General features: G+C 41.1%; 1 protein-coding gene across 8 annotated transcripts in view; it reads right to left on the bottom strand.

Moving 5' to 3' along the window:
* Positions 1 to 3,407: 3,407 nt before the first annotated feature.
* The window catches only part of pmfbp1 (polyamine modulated factor 1 binding protein 1), a 235,203-nt gene continuing 218,270 nt past the window's right edge, over positions 3,408 to 20,340 (bottom strand). For all 8 annotated transcript variants that reach the window (XM_072660358.1, XM_072660363.1, XM_072660366.1 and 5 more), the window contains 6 exons: positions 16,975 to 17,142; positions 16,421 to 16,593; positions 15,672 to 15,746; positions 12,723 to 12,816; positions 12,558 to 12,631; positions 3,408 to 4,677 (listed from right to left, as the gene is read on the bottom strand). In XM_072660358.1, the coding sequence (XP_072516459.1) occupies positions 4,593 to 4,677; positions 12,558 to 12,631; positions 12,723 to 12,816; positions 15,672 to 15,746; positions 16,421 to 16,593; positions 16,975 to 17,142 (669 nt within the window). In that variant the 3' untranslated portion in view covers positions 3,408 to 4,592. The remainder of the gene's footprint in view (positions 4,678 to 12,557; positions 12,632 to 12,722; positions 12,817 to 15,671; positions 15,747 to 16,420; positions 16,594 to 16,974; positions 17,143 to 20,340) is intronic.

Raw genomic sequence — 20,340 nt, 5'->3', positions numbered from 1 at the left:
TCCCTCAGTTTGACCTACCACCCCGTCATACTAACTTGTTGACACTTGTTTTGTCTATAAATATTGTACTGTTCCTTTAAAGGACATCACAAAGAGGAAGTGACACCATTTGAGCATTTGAGTAAAAAAAGGCATTTGTTTACATTGTTAATTTATTGCTTTGTTACTGCTTTGTTATTGCTTAAAACAAACAGTGCGGAAACTAGAGTGTAAATGGCGGACAACCAAACTAGAGGTGTTCCACTCTGCGTGGAAGGAAAGCCTTAGTCAATATAGAAAGGCACTCATTAGAGCTCGCTCAGTGCATTTGGCCTCGCTGATCGAGAAAAACAAAAACAATCCCAGAGTTCTTTTTAGTGAGATCTCTAAACTTACTAAAAGCCAGGCAGATTCTCAACCCCAGGTTCCAACTTCTTTAACCAGTCATGTTTTTAATAATAAAATAGAAAATATTAGACAACAAATCCAACCCTGCTTATTAAATCAAACATGACCGTCACCTGATGTAGCTGCTTTAGAACAGAACTTAGTTGTAGAACAAAGGCTGGAAGCCTTCTACCCACTTCCACAGCCTGAACTAGAAAAACATATTTCCTCCTCTAATTGTACAACCTGTCCACTCGACCCAATTCCCTCTAAATTGCTAAAAGAAATTCTCCCAATTATAATCGGACCTCTTTTAACAATTATAAATTCATCCCTTAGCCTTGGGCATGTACCCCAAACCCTTAAAATAGCAGTTATAAAACCTTTAATCAAGAAACCAAATCTTGATCCCAGTGTACTGTCTAATTATAGACCCATCTCAAACTTAATATTCGTATCTATGATATTAGAAAAAGCTGTGGCCCAACAACTCTGCTTATACCTGAGTAAAAATTACATGTATGAGAAATTCCAGTCTGGATTTAGACCCAATCACAGCACAGAGACAGCCCTAGTGAAGATTACAAATGATCTCCTTCTTGCCTCTGATCAAGGCTATGTATCTTTATTAGTCCTACTAGACCTTAGTGCAGCCTTTGATACAATAGATTATACTATATTACTAGAAAGATTAGAGAAAATGGTTGGAATCACAGGAACATCCCTATCATGGTTCCAATCATATCTAACGGGACGCTATCAATTCGTAAAGATAAAAGATTTATCTTCAAACTACGCAGAAGTAAGATATGGAGTTCCACAAGGCTCAATTTTAGGACTGCTATTATTTACATTATACATGTTACCACTGGGTTCAGTTATAAGCAGACATGACGTTAAATTCCATTGTTATGCAGATGACACACAGCTCTATATTTCAGCCAAACCTGACGATAAATTTAGATTACAGAAAATGGAGGACTGTGTAAAGGATATAAAACTCTGGATGTCACATAACTTCCTTCTCCTCAACAGTGAAAAAAACCGAGGTTCTCCTTTTAGGTCCAAAAGACACTAGAAATAAACTATCAGACTTAATGTTAGACTTGGCCGATGCTTCCATCATTCCTGGTTTAGCAGCTAAAAATCTTGGCGTCACATTCGACTCAGATTTATCATTTGAGCAACATATAGCTAATATTAGTAGAACAGCCTCTATGCAGCTTAGGGACATCTCCAAACTAAGAAACTCCTTATCACTACAAGACGCAGAAAAGCTAGTACACGCTTTTATTACCTCAAGGCTAGATTACTGTAATGCACTTTTGTCAGGTTGTTCCAGCAGGAACCTCAATAAACTTCAGCTGGTGCAAAGTGCTGCAGCCAGGGTCCTTACTAAAACTAGAAAATTTGACCATATTAGTCCAGTTCTATCAGCACTTCATTGGCTCCCAGTTAAATTCCGTATTGAATACAAAATTCTTCTATTAACATATAAGGCCCTACATGGCCTCGCTCCTGAGTACCTGCGGGATCTTATTGTATATTACGAACCATCAAGACTACTTAGATCTCAGAGAGCTGGCCTCTTACTTGTGCCCAAAATTCAGAAAACCTCAGCAGTGGGAAGAGCCTTTTCTTATAAAGCCCCCCAACTCTGGAATAACCTTCCAGATAATGTTCGGGACTCAGACACAGTCTCAATCTTTAAATCTAAGCTGAAAACTTATATGTTTAGTTTAGCTTTTGGTAATTAATGTTTCTTAGATAAAGGTTGCAGGTCCAGGGGTTCGCGGACCCAGGGAATTGTAGTACACTGAGATGCTGGAGCTGTCGTCTTGCTGCCTACACGCGATCACTCAGGTTTGTGGACGGTGGAGCAGATAGATGCTGGTGTTCTCAGGGTGCTCCCGTGTCCGTGTTACCTTCTGGCTCTCTTCTTTTAATTAGACCTGCCGGAGTCGTCAGACACACTCTGATGCGGATGCTCAACATTCTCCGCCCTCCATAAAATTCCTCTCAGAACTAACTTTCTCTTTCTACCTTCTCCGAGTAAATGGCCACCCAGCCCGACCTGCTGGAAGATTGCCCACTGAGGTCCCCTCTACCTGCGTCAAACCAGCTGCCACCTACCAGTCTGGCCAGCGGGCAGTTGTAAAAAGCTATACAAATAAATCTGACTTGACTTGACTTATGTTTGCCAGGATCTTTCACACTCAACCCAACCACCCCGTCACATAGATTACTGTTGTTTTTTTTTGTTTGTTTTTTTACACAATTAATGCATTATTATTAAAAAGGATTTATGTCTGAGGTGGGAATGTTTTTTTAAATAAACATATATTTTAGGTTGTAGATTTAAAAATGCTCTTCTTTGCTTTTAATGAAAATTCTGAAAATTGCAGTGTGGAAATGGCACCCGTTTTGTAGAATGATGTTTCGTAAGATTCAAACATGCTTTACAAAAATCACAATAGTATTTACCTCAAAGAAGCTACATGACTTTTCTTCATTCCCCGCTTCAAGTTAACTTGTGTCCCTTTGCATATTATTATTACTATATTATTATTACACTGATTGAAGGCACTAGCAGTGTAAAAGAACACTGGAATTACCCTTAAAAGCTGTGCTTGGGGAAATTCAGGGCATTAATAACAATTATTGGCTTTCTTTAGTTTTCACAGACACCTTAAGTGTTGGGTATTGACTGCTGTGCTAGGGAGAATGTTGCCTATTGATTTTGCCTGAGCAGAGCGAGATGGTCTCCTCATCCTGTAAGGCCCAGATTAAGGCTCGCACGCTTCCACACATCACGCAGCTGGGGCTCACTTTCACTGCCTGGGAGCACTCAAGGAGGCAAAGAGCAGCGGCTCACACACTCTGTATCACTGCACAACACAAGGATGGTCATGGTTAGCATTTTCTTTATGTTTTGAATAGCACACTTCTGTATGAGTGAGACATGAGAACTGGAGCAATGAAATAAGTGAATTGATCTGTAGAAGTCAATTGTGAATTACTTTAAGGCACAAATGGGCCGCTGTACCCAAGTAAACAAACAAACAAAGCTTTTTTCATACACATTCATTGATTTGTGTACACACACTAAACAAAACAGAAACAGTTAAAATTTTCTCCAGGAAATGCTGGAGCAATGAAGGTCTGCTGAGAGTGTTAGACATCCAAACAAACGTACAAACACACACAAAAAACATATTCATCAAAATTCGCAATCACATGGAAACTACTGCCAAAGCAGCTGCATTAACTAAACTTTTCACATTTTCACTTTAAAACTATGTTCAAGGTTAACAATGTTCATTGTCATTCAGTCAGTTAAAAAAAGATACATACATTCATGTTCATCGAATCGTGTTCATCTGTAAACAAAACTGATTGAATTTCTAAGTGAAAAACTCATGGCTTAGTAAGAATATTCAAGTTTAACAGGCTTAAATAAATAATTACAGTGTATTTAATTAATGAACATTAAAAACTTCATTTTTAGCTTCAAGAGAAAGTGAGGTACAATCTAACACAGTTTGGATTTTGAAATGATTTTAAAAGTATTCTATTTGAAGACCTTTATTTATTTATTTATTTATTTTTGACCCCCCTCCCCATTTTTCTGCCAATTTGGTAGTGCCAGTTAAGCCACTCGTTCGAAGCTGCCCCAAACACTAGCAATGCTCCAAACACTAGGAGTGTAAGGACTTAACACGTCTCCTCTGAAACATGCAAAGCCAGCCACCACCTCTTTTCGCACTGCCACCAATGTGGCATCGCTGGGCAGCCAACAGACGCCTGTGTTAACCAACATTGCTTATGAGTAATGAGGAAAGAGATGTCTGTGACTTATTCACACACCACAGTAAAGATGAAGATATTGCTATAGGAACATAAAAAGGTGGTCAAACGCATGTTCAACTTGCAGCTGTAAATAATATAAAGGACGTGTTATTTTGTGTTAGTTCGTGCCTCACTTTCTTCTAATTCAGAAAATGACTATGACTATTTTAGCGAGTTCCAGGAAAGAAATCTCAAAAGTGTCACAGAAGATCCCTGAGTTTATATGGAGAATATTATAGCTCCATCCCAGCTTTATGAGCGTGGTCTACAGGTCCAGCGGAGACGGTGAAGGGGTCTTCTCTCCAGGATCCTACGCGTGACTCTGCGGGCCACCTCAGCAGAAAATGTTGGCTCAGGCACTGGTCGACAAACATGAATCAACTGAGGTGCAGGTTGATGGCCAGCGGCTTCTTTTTGCTTGAGTTCTCCCTCTGAGGGCTGAAGATTTCTTTGGAAGCCAATCTAGGACAGTGCATGACAAGTTTTATGATGTTAAAAAATCAATGATATAAACAAAAATAAGATATTTTGCTGAATTTAACCTCTTCGTCCAGTACAAAGAATATAGTGAAGATAATTCTGGTCATGACCATTAGGCCTTGGCGATATCAAAAAAGTATTTAAAAATATTAATGATCAATTATACTGCTATACTCCCATACACTATTTGGTTTTGGGTGGCTTCCTCCCTTTTTAATGGTACACAGAAAAATGCAATGTGCAGAATATTCAGCCTGAACAGGAGAAAATGAACAAGTTACAAAGCCAGACCAATAAACCAATTATGAAAACAAAAGTATTTCGAAAACTCCGAAGCAGTGGAAACATGTTCTGTGGAGTCTGATGGACGTGTTTGGGTTCTGTGAATGCCAGAAGAACGTTACCTGCCTGACTGCACGGTATCAACTGTAAAGTCTGGTCGAGGAGGGATAATGCTATAGGGTTGCAAGTGTGAAGAACCTTTAAAAGGCCTAAAACACCTTCGCTTGATTTAAAGATACTTCACCAATTTAAAGGTTCTTCATATTCACACATCTCTATTACAACCCTGGCTCCTTATAGAACCAAACTGGTAGAACCACCGAAAACCAGTGAGTGTTGTGCTGACCTGACAGCAGTTTTATGACATTTACATGTGACATTTACAAGCTATCAATATTCTAAATGTGGGTGAGTATAGTTTTTTTGCTTTGGCATTGGGTCAATCACTGCCAATGTCCAACTAGACCACTATATCGCCAAGCCTAATAATAGTCTAATAGCCTATTAGCAACCGTAATAGCTTAATATCTTCCCAACTCTCCACACATTATAACCAATTAAACTTTTCTCATATACACTATATGGACAAAGGTATTGGCACACTCTTCTTAATCATTGAATTTAGGTGTTTGTATTTTATTTAGTCCTGTTGCCACAGGTGTATAAAATCAATCACCTAGTCATGCAGTCTGCCTTTACAAACATAAGTGAAAGAATGGGTGGGGTCGCTGAGTGCTGAGATGCATAGTGTTTAAAAGTCGACAAAGCTTTGCTGACTCAATAACTGCAGAGTTCCAAACCTCCTCTGACATTAACATCAGCACAAAAGCTGTGGAGGAGCTTAATAGCCTGGGTTTCCATGGCCAAGCAGCCACATGTAAGCCTTACATCACCATGCACAATGCCAAGTGTTGGATGGAACACACCCTCACTTGACTCTGGAGCAATGGAAACGTGTTCTGTCAGTCTGGCACTCTCAAATGCCATGAGAGCCATACCTTAGATCCACTTTGATCCACTGGAGGTATGCTTCAGTGTACCAAGACATTTTGGATAACTGTATGCTTCCAACTTTGTGAAATCAGTTTGGGGAAGGCCCTTTTATGTTCCAGCATGACTCTGCCCTAGTGCACAAAGCAGTGTACATAAAGGCATGGTTGGGTGAGTCTGGTGTGAACACCTTTGAGATGAACTAGAACAGAGATTGCGAACCAGGCTCTCTCATCCAACATCAGTGTCTGAACTCACAAATGCTCTTCTGGATAAATGGGCAAAACTTCTCACAGATACGCTCAAAATCTTGTAGGAGGCCTTCCCAGGAGCCTGGAAGCTGGTACAGCTGTAAAAGGGGAACCAACTCCATAATAATGTCACAATAATAATAATCATCACCATAATATGCCTTCCTCAAAGCTCATGTAGGTGTAATGTGTAGGTGTCCCAATACTTTTGTCCATATGGTGTAGTTTGTCCACTACTATTCTGTTGTCCATTCCTACATTAGCAACAATATAAATACCTCTGGAGCTGCATGTCAGTATTAAGCTTCACGTTGGCCTAACCTTTACTGTCCTGTCGTCTCTTCCAGCACTGGCTGCCTCCTCTCCTAGCCTGCTCTTCTTCTCTACCTCCCCGCAACACAGTCTATCTCTGAGAGCAGACAAGGCCATATCACTGCTGGGTGCAAGTGAAAAAGGTCAAAGGCCACTTTCAGAGAGCGGCTCCAGCTTCTGTAGGTTTAATGAGCTCTCTCTAGCACAGTCTGCTCATCAGGATTTTTTTCCTCTTGGAGAGGAAAATCCAGCTTATTAACAAAACTAAGCATAATTTTCTTCAGCCCTGAAGGTCTCTGGCTGCATGTAAATTTCCTTCCTCATTTAAAAGAGAGAGAGTGAGAGAGAAAGTGAGAGAGAGAATACACCCTAAACGGTCACAGTCTCTTGTTTCCGAACTTGTCGTCCTATCTGGCAGCTTTGCATACACAATGGCCTCGTTGGATACTCCAGCAGCCTCACTAATGCGTGCCCTTTTGTGCCGGTTAATTCCGCTGGGATAAACAGGTTCGCGCATGCAAAATTATTCAGACGCGCAGAATTAGCCACAGAAGCAATCAGAAGTATGAATAACAATCCGCAGCGGTACACATTATAAGTTTTGAGCGAGAGAATAAGGCGACTGTGGATACCTAGGGAAGTGAGCTTATCAAATAAAGCTTGATAAATGTGCCCCGAATGAAATGAGTCAATCATTTTAATGTGCGCGAGGAGCCCTGAGGAGAATAAATAAGCAATCGCCACATCACGCAGAGAGAGCAAATGAGCATGCTGCACAATTAGGCTGGGTCACATTGGCACGAAGCTGCATACGCACTAACGAGCGCCACATGAATCAGAGAGAGAGAGGGAGAGAGAGAGGGAGAGTAAAAGAAAGAAAGAAAGGGAGAGTAATAAAGAGAAAGGGGAGAAATATAGACAGAATAAGAGGAAGGGTGGAAATGAAAGACAAATCAACAAAGAGAAAGACAGGAACAAGAAACAAAGAACGAGTGAAACAGATAAAGACAGTGAATGAAAGAGAAGGGATAAACAGAAAGGTACACATTGCACACTGCGAGACAGTGAATGACAGAAAGAAAGAATTACATAAAACATCAGAAAGAGAAAATGAGAAGGAGAGGGGAAAAAAAGATGAATGAAGAAGAAAAGGACGAGGATAACCATAATAAAGAGGAAAAGGGAAAGGAAAATGAAAATAAAGATCCCAGAAGGTAAAAAAAAAAAAAAGATGAACGGGTGAAACAAAAATGACACAAGAGACACAGAGACAGATAGTAAACGACAGACAGAGAAAGACAGTAAACAAGACACCAAGACAGACAGTAAACAAGAGACAAAGAGACCGCAAACAAAAGACAGAAAGACAGTAAACAAGAGACAGAGACAGATAGCAAATTAGAGAAATATAATCAAGAAAGAGAAAGTAAACAAGAGACAGATAGTAAACAAGAGACAAAGACAGATAGTAAACGAGAGACAGAAGACAGATTGTAATCAAAAGACAGAAGACACAAAGTAAACAAGAGACAGCAATCGATAGTAAACGAGAGACAGATAGTAAACGAAAGACACAGATAGATAATAAACGAGTGACAAAGAGTAAACAAGAGACAGAGATAGTAAACGAGAGACAGAGATAGTAAACAAGAGACAGAGACAGTAAATGAAAGATAGAGATGATAAACGAGAGACAGAGATAGTAAACAAGAGACAGAAATAATAAACAAGAGACAGAGATAGTAAACAAGAGACAGAGATAATAAACAAGAGACAGAGATAGATAGTAAATGTGACAGAGGACAGAGAGCAATTGAGACAGAGACAGTAAACAAGAGACAGAGACAGTAAACAAGAGACAAAGACAGATAGTTAACAAGAGAGATAATAAAAGAGAGAGATAGTAAACGATGCAGAGATAGTGAATGAGGGACAGAGAGAAAAAGCAAGAGCGTGGGGAAGACAGAGGGACACAGAAGGTCATTTTCATCCAGCATTTATCTGGTTTTGAATAAAGTGAGTCATTAAAAGTCAGGGACAAACAGGTGAAGCAGGACCACAGCCGGACATACAGGCGAGTGTCCAGCGCATGGGCGGTTCCTGAGCGGTCATGCCTGTTCTCTACATGCAGGCATGGGGGACAGACAGCCCGACAGGCCCCCATGGCACATCTTTCACAGGCAAGTCAAAGTTATTAAGTATTCAATCACATAAAAGGAGGTGAAGGCGTGAAAGGTTGCAGACCAAAGCATTTTTGCTCCAGTGCATTAAAAGCCACCCGGCCGCTCCAGCCCTGCGTGAAAAGAAATAGATTGCCTCCCAGGAAGATGGCTGCTGGGTTCTGCCCCCTCTCTTTTTTCCCTCCCCTTTAATAACAGCAATCTGCTGTGAAAATCTAATCCCAAGTACCATTTACGCCGCATCTAGAAAACTTCTGCTTGGAAAAGCGTACAATATGAATATTTCATTCCCTGATATCCAAATAAACATGGCAGGCTTTCTATCAGTCAGGGGACGCTGCGGCAAGTGAACTGGAAATGGCAAAGTGCTAATGAATAGCGAGGTTTCGGAAAGAAGCGCGTCTCACAAAAGCAATTTTCCTTTATTTCTCTTTAAAAACGGGTGCATTAGGAAAAAAAGGGCCCGCAGCTCAAGAAAACAGTGATAAAACATCCATCCCAATGACGCTTATGAAGAAACATAAAGTGATATGGCGTTTACCTCTCAGCTGCACAATACGCTGCTGGCAAATCCATCTCGGATGCATCTGTTATTACTATGTGTTGTCAGTAATGTCCTTCATTTCCTAAAATCTAAAGTCCTACATTTAAGAACAGAGCACTCAAAGCTGCCCACGCACTCTCCATATCGCTTACAGCAAGGAGGCACAGGGGATCTGACTGAACCTTCTCTTTGCTGAATCAGAATCAGGGCTGCTAATGATTATCTCAAATACTGTTTATGTTAATAAAGCCTATTTTTATTAGATAAAACATCTAAGTATTATTAATAGCGACTTAAGCCAATTAAACTCCAGTGTTTTAACATGCGATTCCTGACTTCTGTTACTTAAAGATGTCCTTGGATAGAAAATTTTATTTTTCTTGGCGTAGTTGAATAATGAGAGTTCGGAAGTGACAAACCTGAGCCCCAAACCTTAACCACTGTCTCTTCACCCAGAAGAAAGTTTAACATACCAAAACAGAGGTGGCAAATGGGCCAATTCCAAAACCCCAAAACTATTCTGTAACAGTCTTAAGTCATGCCCCCAAAATGTACATACACCCAACTCCCCTTTTGAAGCTTCACACAACTGCCACTTCTTAAGAACATGGAAGCGAGGCTAAAAATGCCAAAAGCTAGGTTATTCAGAGAATAGCCGACCAGAGAAAGCGCGCATTAAATGCACTGTTTTGATCCCTGGTGATGGCACAGCCACCCATGGTCGGAAGTCCTAGAGAGAATAATGGGCCTTGTTCCCTCTGGGTGGATAGGTTGGCCCCTCCTCGCCCCATCATTTAGCGTGATACTATTGTCAGTGTGTGTAGATGTAGGTGGCAGATGTTGAAACAGAAGGACTAAAGGGAGGGAATAGCTTAAAGCTCCTGTCTATCAATAACTAACCATGTATTTTAATACTAATACAAATTACTCAATATATATATTTAGATATTATTGCAGGTTATTCATACTGAAATGCTTTAAAAATCTAGACCTACTACCTGATCAGAACTGCCAGTGAGTGTCAGATCACAGAATGAAAAAACACTGGCATCAATATAACAGCATGTAAGCCAGTAGCAACAGCAAACCCAACAAAACCCATCACTAACAATGAAGGTCTGTCTCTATGTGCTGCCAGCTGCAGAGTGGTGGTTTTGATAGATGTCCCATTTCTGTATTTGAAGCAGCTTCCTGATGTTCAACACTGTGGTGAAGGCACGTCTTTCATCTAAACTAACCAAGCTTACCAAGCACGAACGAGGAGAAACCAGTCTATGAGGTGGAGACCAGAGAGCTGCCCCTCAATGCGGCAGCACTAAACTGAAGATAAACGTTCTTGTTCATGTTTTTGTGTCTTCATTGTCAGAGATAATCCTGCTAAATACCAGGATTGTCAGGACTGGGGTATAATTGAAATAAGACTCAAGGTAGGGCTATACTGAAGATATTGGCACGGGTGTGCTGCAGCACGAGGCCTTTGGCCAATATCTACAGAACATTTACTGCCTCTTTGCTCTCTTGCCCTCTCTTTTTCACCACTTACAGGCCATGAGGCTTTCTGCATGTCCTGGAACATCAGTTGAGCTTCATTTAATTACACAGACATTTCAGCCTTTCCAGTGGTTTCGAGTTTTCTAGGTTTCTCTAGCTCCCATTTTCTCTCCCTCTCTCTCTCTCTCACACACACACACACACACACACACACAAACAAGCTCTCTGGGTGATTAGTCAAGAGAGCCATGATCTCTGGGGCAATTATGCACTCACTGCTCCAGTAGCCCTTCCTGTCAACTTCTCGTTGCCTAAAACTCTGCAAATAGTGCAACTCACTAAAGTACAGTAAAGTGCAGCACTTTTCCTCAGCAGGTCAGTGTGACTCCAGTACTGACATCAACACGGCTAAGGCTGCGCTGTCTGAGGCTTGTGGGGAAAAAAGATGGTGTGTGAAGGGTGCAGCGTGGAGAGGAAAGACAGGAACCTTCGGCAGCTGCAGTCACTGAGCCTGGCAACGGGTCATAAGAACAAACACAGAGGGGAGACCGGAGACATGGCCTAGCTGATGGAGGAGGCTCATTCGCAGCGCTGCCTCTTACCATGCCTGGAAAAAAAAAGTTCCTCCAAACTTTCCAGTTCCAATTTCCCATCGGAAAATCATATCACACCCTATTAGAGAAGATACGCCTGTGCCCACAGAGCCGCATCATTGAGAGGACAGGCCTTACGGAGTGAGCCGGCTAAAAGTGACACTGAGACCCACTCTAACTAGCACACACCTTTTCACCACGGCTGATAGAAATATCATCCCAATCTCATCTCATTAGGCCATCCTGGTTATCACTTAGGAAGAGAGTGGGTGAGAAGGAGAAGGGGGGGGGGTGTGAGATAGAGCTGGAGAATTCTTACAGATGTGTCATGCACTGGTACAGCCGCTCCTCGGTTCAGGAGGAGCACAATGTCTTTCATTACAGGGAATAGGTCACGGGCATTCAAATAAACATGCTGATAGTCGGAATTTGATTGCTTATCTGAGTATTAGAAGTATTAAAAAAAGCAAATACAAAAACATCCACTGCTGGGGTTTTTAAACAGTGCAATGTTTTGGTTTGCCATTTAAAGACACCAACAGAGGTGGTCCAGTAAGAGCTGACTGATGGACTTCTAGTTTTTGGGCCAGCCTGGCCTGGTTCTTCATATTCTGAAATATGAAGAACATAATTATAGAATTGCTGTAAATGTGTATAATGAACTAAACATTACGAACAGAGAAGATAAATCTAAAGTAAAGCTTTGGACTTCTCCAGGGTATATGACTAATGCAGTAATAAGTAATAAGATAATATAAGTATTACACTTCAGCTGTAGTTAATGATGCTAACCCACTAACACAGTTAGTAACTGATAAACTCACAGTTCACTCAGAGTTCATTAAAAATAAACATAGGGCAGCAAATACACTCTACTGTTCTCACAGCAACAAATTACGTTATATATAGAATATATATTATATAGACTATATATTATCTAAATTATTTCTGACACTGCTAGAAATTTATTGTATCACCCTCAAAGACCGCATTTGAACCTACAACAAAGAATAATACACTTATTATAATATAATTATAATTATAATGTACGGGAAATAGCAGTTCATACTGAGCTGGTCATATGTTAATTTTAACAGTTTCTCCTTGGTTCATTTGCTAAACTGGCCACCCCTACTGGCACAAAGTGTCTGCACACTGTCAGTAATCAGCGCTCTTTTAGAGTCATCTCCAGAAGCGTCATGCTGGTATGAGTACTCACGGTGCAGAGGGCTGATGGTTGTGCAGCTGAGCTAAGGCGCTCCTCTGGTCACTCACGCTCTGTGCTTGATAGACCTGTAACACATGTATGACCTTTCCATGAACCTCTCAGCACTGTGGAAAAGTGTGCTTAGCTGCTCAGTGCAGTAAAATTATGGAAATGCACCTTGCATCTCTCTGCCTCTATCCTTCGCTCATCCAACTCTGCTTTCAGCTTCCTGATCTCTGCCTGCAGCTTCTCCACAGTCTCCTGCAGATGACTGGAAAAAGACAGAACATTTATGGCATTTGGCTAATTTTCTCATCCAGACTGACTTATATTTGAATTATATAAGGACACAGGTAGATGAATGCATTGGAATTTGGAGCATTAGGAGTCTTGCCAAAGGATGGGCTTGCCCAAGGATGATATCGAACCCTAGTGTGCCACAGGGAGGGCGATGTTATCCACTACACTACACCAGCATTAGATGGTCATGTGAAATATTTAGGACACCCCATGAAAACTTTCATTTAAACAATATTAAGAGACAGGTAACATTACTAAACACGTAAAACAGAAGAAATGTCTTTGCAAAATCATTTGTAAAAGGTCATTAATAAAAATCTTGTGTGAGGGAAAACATTGGCTGAAAAAACATGCCATCTCCACCTCCATGCTTCATAGCTGATATGGGTTCTTGTGCTCAAATGGTGTGTATGGTCAACTTTGGATGCATTTGTAAAAAGTACATGGTCCCAGATGTCCTGGTCTAGGGACCAAGTTCTCTGGTCTAGTTCTCTGGAAAACTTTAGTCTTACTCTGATGTTTGGCAGCAAGGGTTTCCTCCTTGCTCCATGAAAATCAAACATGTGTGGTCTCTTTCTGATGGTTGATGATATACTCAACGTATATTGCTGTTCCGCTGTGGCAAGAGCTAACTGTAGATCCTGTGATGACATTTTAGGATTATTGGAGACTTCTTTACACATTTTATGGTCTGCTGTTGGACTAAACTTAGTTGTTGCACTTGTAAATTACTGTGCAGACAGTGGAGCGGCTGATTTCTATGTGTTCTGAGATTTTTAAATCCCTTCCCAGGCTCATCTGCCTCACCTTTTTTGGAAGGCCTCAGAGAGATCTTTCGATCTCACCATGGTAATAACACTTATAAGAGCAAAATTACAGTAAAGTAAATGTCTGAGGCTTAAGTAAGACAGGCTCCTCTAAATATCCTCTGTAATGATGTTCTAATCATCTGATGCAGCTGATGTGGTGAATCTGATTTTTTTATATTTAGGCAGGTGAAGTAGTAATAAATGTGGATGTTTCAAAACCTTTTCCTCACAGGAAAAAAGTATTTTTATTAATTATTTTTACAAATTATTTTTTAACATTTCTTCAGTTTTATATGTTCAGTTATTACATCTCCCAATGTTGTCTAAGTGATGTCCAGATGTTAAAATATATTGAAAAAGACAAAGTTTTCCATGGAGTGTCCTAACTTTTTCACATGACTGTGGCTCATGCACAGGCTTCCAGATACACTTTAGTGAATGCTTAACGGAAGTGGCACAGCTTCAAAAACAAACACTGGCACGTGCTTCCTCTGAGATTAACCAACTGCATCTCTCTGACCTGCCACAAGCCCACGATCATCGGACACCTTAACATGCTTGGAGGAGAATGCTAATGACCAATTCTGTTACATTAGCTAACAGACGCCCACAATGGCTAGAATAGAAGGGGGAGAAGAAGAATCAGTCTAGTAAAATAAAGCCTAGTATTTACCAACTACTTAAGCTAAACAACGGGACTCAGGAATTAACTTTAGGTGGTTGTAATGAACTGAGAAGCTCTGACTACTTTGGAGAAAAATGATAGGATTCATAGATTAAAAAGAAGTGGTGCAGTGCAGTGAATGTCTTGTTTGATGTGTTGAAAATGGGTCACAAAGCAGATGTCAATGATTGGCAAAAAACAGTGAATGCATTTGCTTGAGCCAAAGGCCATAGTGTGAAGGAAGTAGCTAAATATGCAGGTGTATGAAAGAGTAAGGTCATTCGGGTCAACCAGGAGTGGCAAAAATCCCAGTGTACAGGAAATTCTAGTATAATATAGTTCTAGACAGTTCTACTGCATGACACAATATTTGTGGTGTGTATGCAAATGCTGAGCAGGCCCAGCTGACCTCAATTTTGGATCAAAAGGCCAAAAGTTCTACAGTGTCTCTGAAAGAGGGTTTCCGTACTGCAACCAGATGGCAGGAACTTCAGCAGGGCTGCAGTAGGAACAGATCTGCCTTTATAAATTAAATGTAAGAAAGGCATCAGGACTGTTCCAACAGTGATCAGTAATTGTGGATGCTGTGAAAAACAGAAGAGCAGATGCTCCTCAGCTGACTCTCCAGCATCACCAGCAAAACTGAAAATTCAGGGAATATCTTTAGAAGCAATGGAGTTCTATGCCTACAGCATGGTTACAGAGGTTGAAGAATCTAAGCTGACTCATCAGTTGTGGCCGAAAGACTAAACTGTGCCCGAGACAGTGTGACCTTTGCTCACTTCTGCTTGAGAATGACGCAACCTTTCTGTAGACCGGGATTTTTACCACTGCTAGTTGGCCTGTATGCTTTCATACACCTGCAAATTCAGCAATGTCCTTCACACTTCGGCTAAATGCAATCACAACACACACTAGTGAACTAGGGGCAGTGAGTACACACACACCCAGAGCGGAAGGCAGCCAACTTCAGCGCCTGGGGAGCAGAGAGGGTAAACAGTGGCAGCTTGCCGAGCCCAGGAATCAAACCCACAACCCTGTTATCAATAGCCCGGCCCTCTAACCGCTGAGCCACCACTGCCCCTATCTTCTCAATCCATGAATCCCGTCACACACCCCACAGGCATTCATTGCTCGATCATAGTTACTAACTATGTTACTAACACCTAGAACACGCAAGGTGACTGATTTCTGGGATTAGAGGCTTACAGGGCATATCCAGTCTTTGGTGATATCACTCCTGCAAAGACCACTATCATTGCTAACAATTAACAAACGATCTACTGTGTAAGCCTGACACACACACACTCTTATCTAGAATGAATACTAATGAAAGTATTTTCCAGAGCTTACTCTTTCTCAGCGGTGAGATGGATAATCTTTTTGCTCTGGTCTTTGATTTTGATTCCAAGCTTCTCATTCGTCTGCCTAAGAGAGGAAGTAGGGTGCAGATGTTACAATACAGTGCACTGACATGCACTGTGTCAGGTAGACATGATCTAGCCACCAATATTTAATGTGAGAGGTAAGCATTTGAGATGACTGATCTTGGATACACAAATAGTTACTGGGAATCTACAGACGGGTGACAAAACCTGAATAAATGAGTGGGGAAACAGTGTTCCTGAAAGAGGGCTGCAGTAGGAACTAGTAGGACTGCTTTGTGCATTGTGGATGCTCATGAATTTGTTTGATATGTGAACAAAAACAGAAGAGCAGATGTTCCTCAGCTGACAGTCCAGCACCATCAGCAAAACTGAAAATTGAGGGAATATCTTTAGGGACAATGAAGTTCTATCTTTACTACATATTCTAGAGTTCAAAGCTAAGACACACTAAAGCTGTTTTAGTGGCTTGTGGCAGCCCATTAGCTTATTAACACTTGCAACACTTTATGACGGTTTCCTATTACTTGTCACCAGTCTGCATTTATACAGTAATAGAGTGCATTCAGTAAAAACACCACTGAAACTGTACATATTACTTAATGTGCAGGTGCACAAAATCAAGCCCTGTCTTGCCTCACTTACAGAGCAACAGCTTGTGCTAAAGAATATCTGTTGAACACAGGAGAAGTGGTCCCACTGGTTAAGTGGTCTTACTTTTGCTCCTTCACCCACTGGTTCACATTGGTCACCACCAACTCGCTTTCTCGGTGCAGGCGGGAGCTGTCACAGCGAGCGTCCCCCAAAGCCTGCCGCAGCACCTCCACTTCAGCCAGGGCTACACTGTAGCTCTGCTCTATTGAGTCCATCTGAGTGTGTAAGGCCTCCACCTGCAGAGAGACAGAGTGGCAAATATGATAGGAGGAATCGCCATGTAAATAGGTTGAAATTCTGGGCCTGTGTGAGCAGAATTTGTTTCAGAAGTATATTGCTAAATATTACAATATAAATTGCAGTATTTTAAAAATAGTAAAAAAAAAACAAAAAAAAACAATGTTTTGGCGCATCGGCTGTGTCTAGGGTAGGTGATACATTTATTTGATTAGTCGGCAGACTGTTCCTTTGACGCATTTATAAAATGTAAAATAAAAAAATTACATAAAGGTCTCATTTGCATCTTCTGCAACACCAGTACTGCAAAGAACTGGATAAACATTAAGCTTATATATGTTGTGTGTACATACTGCTGTGCATGTATGTGCTTAGCTCACCTGAGCTACTTTAGAGTGGTAGTTCTCTCTAAGGGAGGCCATCTCCACCTTCAGGACCACAACCTCCTCCTCTCTGGACTGCAAGGCAGCTAGTTGCTGCTGACCCCACAGCTGAGAGCGTGCCAGCTGGGCGTTCAGCTCCGCTAAGCGACCCTCAAATGTTCGAGCCTGGAGGACAACATATCATATCCAAAGGTAAAGAGGTGTTTAATGGGTAAAGGAAGGTAGTATGTAGTATGTAAACGCACACATGACATTTCTTAAAGCAGTGGAGGTTCTGCCATGGAGACGAAAGCTGAAATCTTCTTTTCTTCAGGCAAAATCAAGGAAAGCATACAGTAAAAGAAAGGTTGGTAACAGTTTCATAATACTACATGACCCTTACATAAGCTTTTCATGACAACTGATAAAAACCTACATAAACATTTATAAAAGCCTAATCCAACGAATGGCCGTTGTCATAAAAGTCACTTTTGTTGGTTTTGATGCCATTTGACCCCAGAAAGAGACAAATGTTTAGGTTTGCATAGGTTTACACAATCATATTATGTGGGTGTCATGTAGCCTAATGAATAGTCTCCTACAGTTACGCTTCCAAGCTGCACCTTTAGCGCTTAGCTTAGTTTGCACCTTACTGTGCGGACTGAAACCTCAGTGCCTGCTGCCACCAAATCTTGCTGCAGGGGTTTACCAGTCACTTAGGGGTTTTTGACCACCTGCCTCCTGAATTTAGTGGCAGCTGGTGATAGCTTCCCTCTTCTGTTACTACCAGGTGGTATAGCCAGCGTTCCATTAACTTTCTAGGAACATTCATCATTAATTGATCTTTTTGTATCCTTTTCCTTGTTTGTGAAGGAGATGACCTCTTCTTTACTGAACTTGCTGGACAATTCTCCTGAAGTATTTGCCATATTTCTACAGGATACAGGAGAATTTGTAATTCGCATTACCAACATTGTGCCAGTTACACCCAAAGAGCAATATTGAATAAGCAAGATAATAAAATACAAGAAGGGTAGACACAGATAGGAAAAGTAGAAAAATTAAAAAAGGTAGCAGCAATATGACCACAATATATGAAAGGAGTGAATGAATAAGTAACGGTAACATAAATAATCTATAAATAATCGAACATACAATTAAACGTCACAATCAACAAACCCCTAGCCAGTATTTGATGTGTTTTATCTCAAGCATGCCTGATGCAACACATGAAGCCCTTGATTTGCCACCTAATTTGCAAATGTGAGCTTTTGCATTCTATTCAGGGGGTTGAATAATAACTGTGTTGAATTTGAAGAAAGCACTTGTTCTATTAGTTGTTTTGAGCTGTTTAAACGGGTCTAGTTTGACTGTAGACAGCTGAAAGTTTGTAAATGTTGCTAATAAACCTAACTTGCAACGGGGGTCAAACAATTCTTATTGTAACTGTAAATGTGCTATTTTAACTGATTGCAACTGAACGTAATTGGCAATTCAGTGATCCTCTATATGATCTTATTCTCATCTTCCACCAGAAGATGATTCTTACATAATCATGTGTCAGTGCTGATTTAAATAAAAAGGAACGAGATAATGGAGTCATAGTTAGTCAGATGTGCCTGTGTGTGTGCGAGAGAGAGAGACAGAGAGAGAAAGAAAGAAAGAGAGAAAGTGCGTGGGTGAACACTGAGAATGTCTCACATCAACACCATGACCTTTACATAAGCCTTGGGCACATTTAATGCAGAAGAGAGGCAATTAAGGTAATGAAAAAAGCAAAGGCAATTATAGTGGTGTGGTGTGTGTGTGTGTCTGTAAGTGAGTGAGCTGAGTGAGCAGGTTAAGTGCAGAAATACAGACAAAAAAATTAATTAAAATAAAACAAATCACACAATAAGGGTGTAACGGTACGTGTATTTGTATGAACTGTCATGATACAGGTATAAACTGTAGATGAAGTGTGCTTATGGTGGACGCAGATTTATGAATGTCATGCAGAACCACATTTTACAAGCGCAAGTTCTACCTGAAAACCTTCAGCTTTAAGCCATTAGCAAGTTACGTTTTTAATGTGCACGGTATTATGGGAACTGTAGTGAATTTACAGGTATAGTTCTGGTAATAGAGGTCTTGTCTCTCCCATCTTTCTCCTCTTTCTCACTCTCTCACCATGTAAAGAGAATGGCTCACATGCACTATTTATTTATTTTTTGGTCAAAATTGCCCCCCTTTTCTCTCACTTTGGTACTGCCAATTGTCAATTAATCTACCTGTCTGGAATTCCCCCTAGCACTAGCAATGCTCCCAACACTAGGAGGGTAAAGACTTAACATATCTCCTTCGATTCTTTGTGAACAGGACACCCGACACACTCGGAGAAAAAACGCAGGGTCCCCCGGCTCTACCGAACCAATGGCCAATGCTGTTGATGGGCAAAGTGTAGGCAAAGATGTATGTTGGTGTGGCGCAACAGATAACACCACTACCGGCCAGTCAGCTGCCACACCATGTGGGAGACTGGGGTTCAATTCCCGGTCTAGGTGACTGTGCTGCGCTACACCAATAAGAGTCCTTGGGCAAGACTCCTAACACTACGTTGGCCCACCTCTGTAATATGAGTAACTTTGTAAGTCGCTCTGGATAAGAGCGTCAGCTAAATGCCATAAATGTAAATGCAAAGCTGATGACATTAATCTTTAATCAAGTCTTGTGAACTTTTTGCTATTTAAGGCCTTACTGACCTGAGCTCATACAACTTGTACAAATTGTGCCATGTATCACAGAATAATTTGCCGACGCCCAAGCCGGCCAACATTGCTTACGAGTGATGAGTGACTTGCTGATGGCAAGAATCAGCAACCCTTGGATTATAGTGGCAGTGCTTTAGTCCACTGGACCACTCAGAGCCCATGTACGTGTATGTGTTTTTGTCACATTTCTAAATTCTTTATCGCTCATTGCTCTGTTTGGAACTGCATTGATAAAAAAAAAACTAGATTGTTTTTTTTATTCCTGTCGTACCAAAATCGTACAAACCATGGGGTTCAATCTGCAGTGTGAACCGAATTATGAATTTCCGTATACCGTTACATCCCGAAAACACAAGCACTGTACATGCATGCATATGCATCAAATTCTCACTTCAAAAGACCCATGGGACCACACAGAAAACACACCAATGGAAGCTGCCTGTTCTCTCCATGTTAGCCCACCCTGATTCCCCCTGCCTGCTGCTTTCTACACAACCAGCGGGAATCATTACTGGCCTTGTTGTGATGCAGCTGCAGCAAGACCAATTATTTTTAAAAGACAGAACCGGAAACAGAAGACTGACATGGCACAGCGCACAGACACACCACACAAGCACACACACAGGAATAATCA

The sequence above is a fragment of the Salminus brasiliensis genome, chromosome 17 (genome assembly GCF_030463535.1).
Source record: "Salminus brasiliensis chromosome 17, fSalBra1.hap2, whole genome shotgun sequence".
Classification (NCBI taxonomy): Eukaryota; Metazoa; Chordata; class Actinopteri; order Characiformes; family Bryconidae; genus Salminus; species Salminus brasiliensis.
Note: the sequence above shows the minus strand (reverse complement) of the source record. Positions and strands in the feature narration are given on the sequence as shown.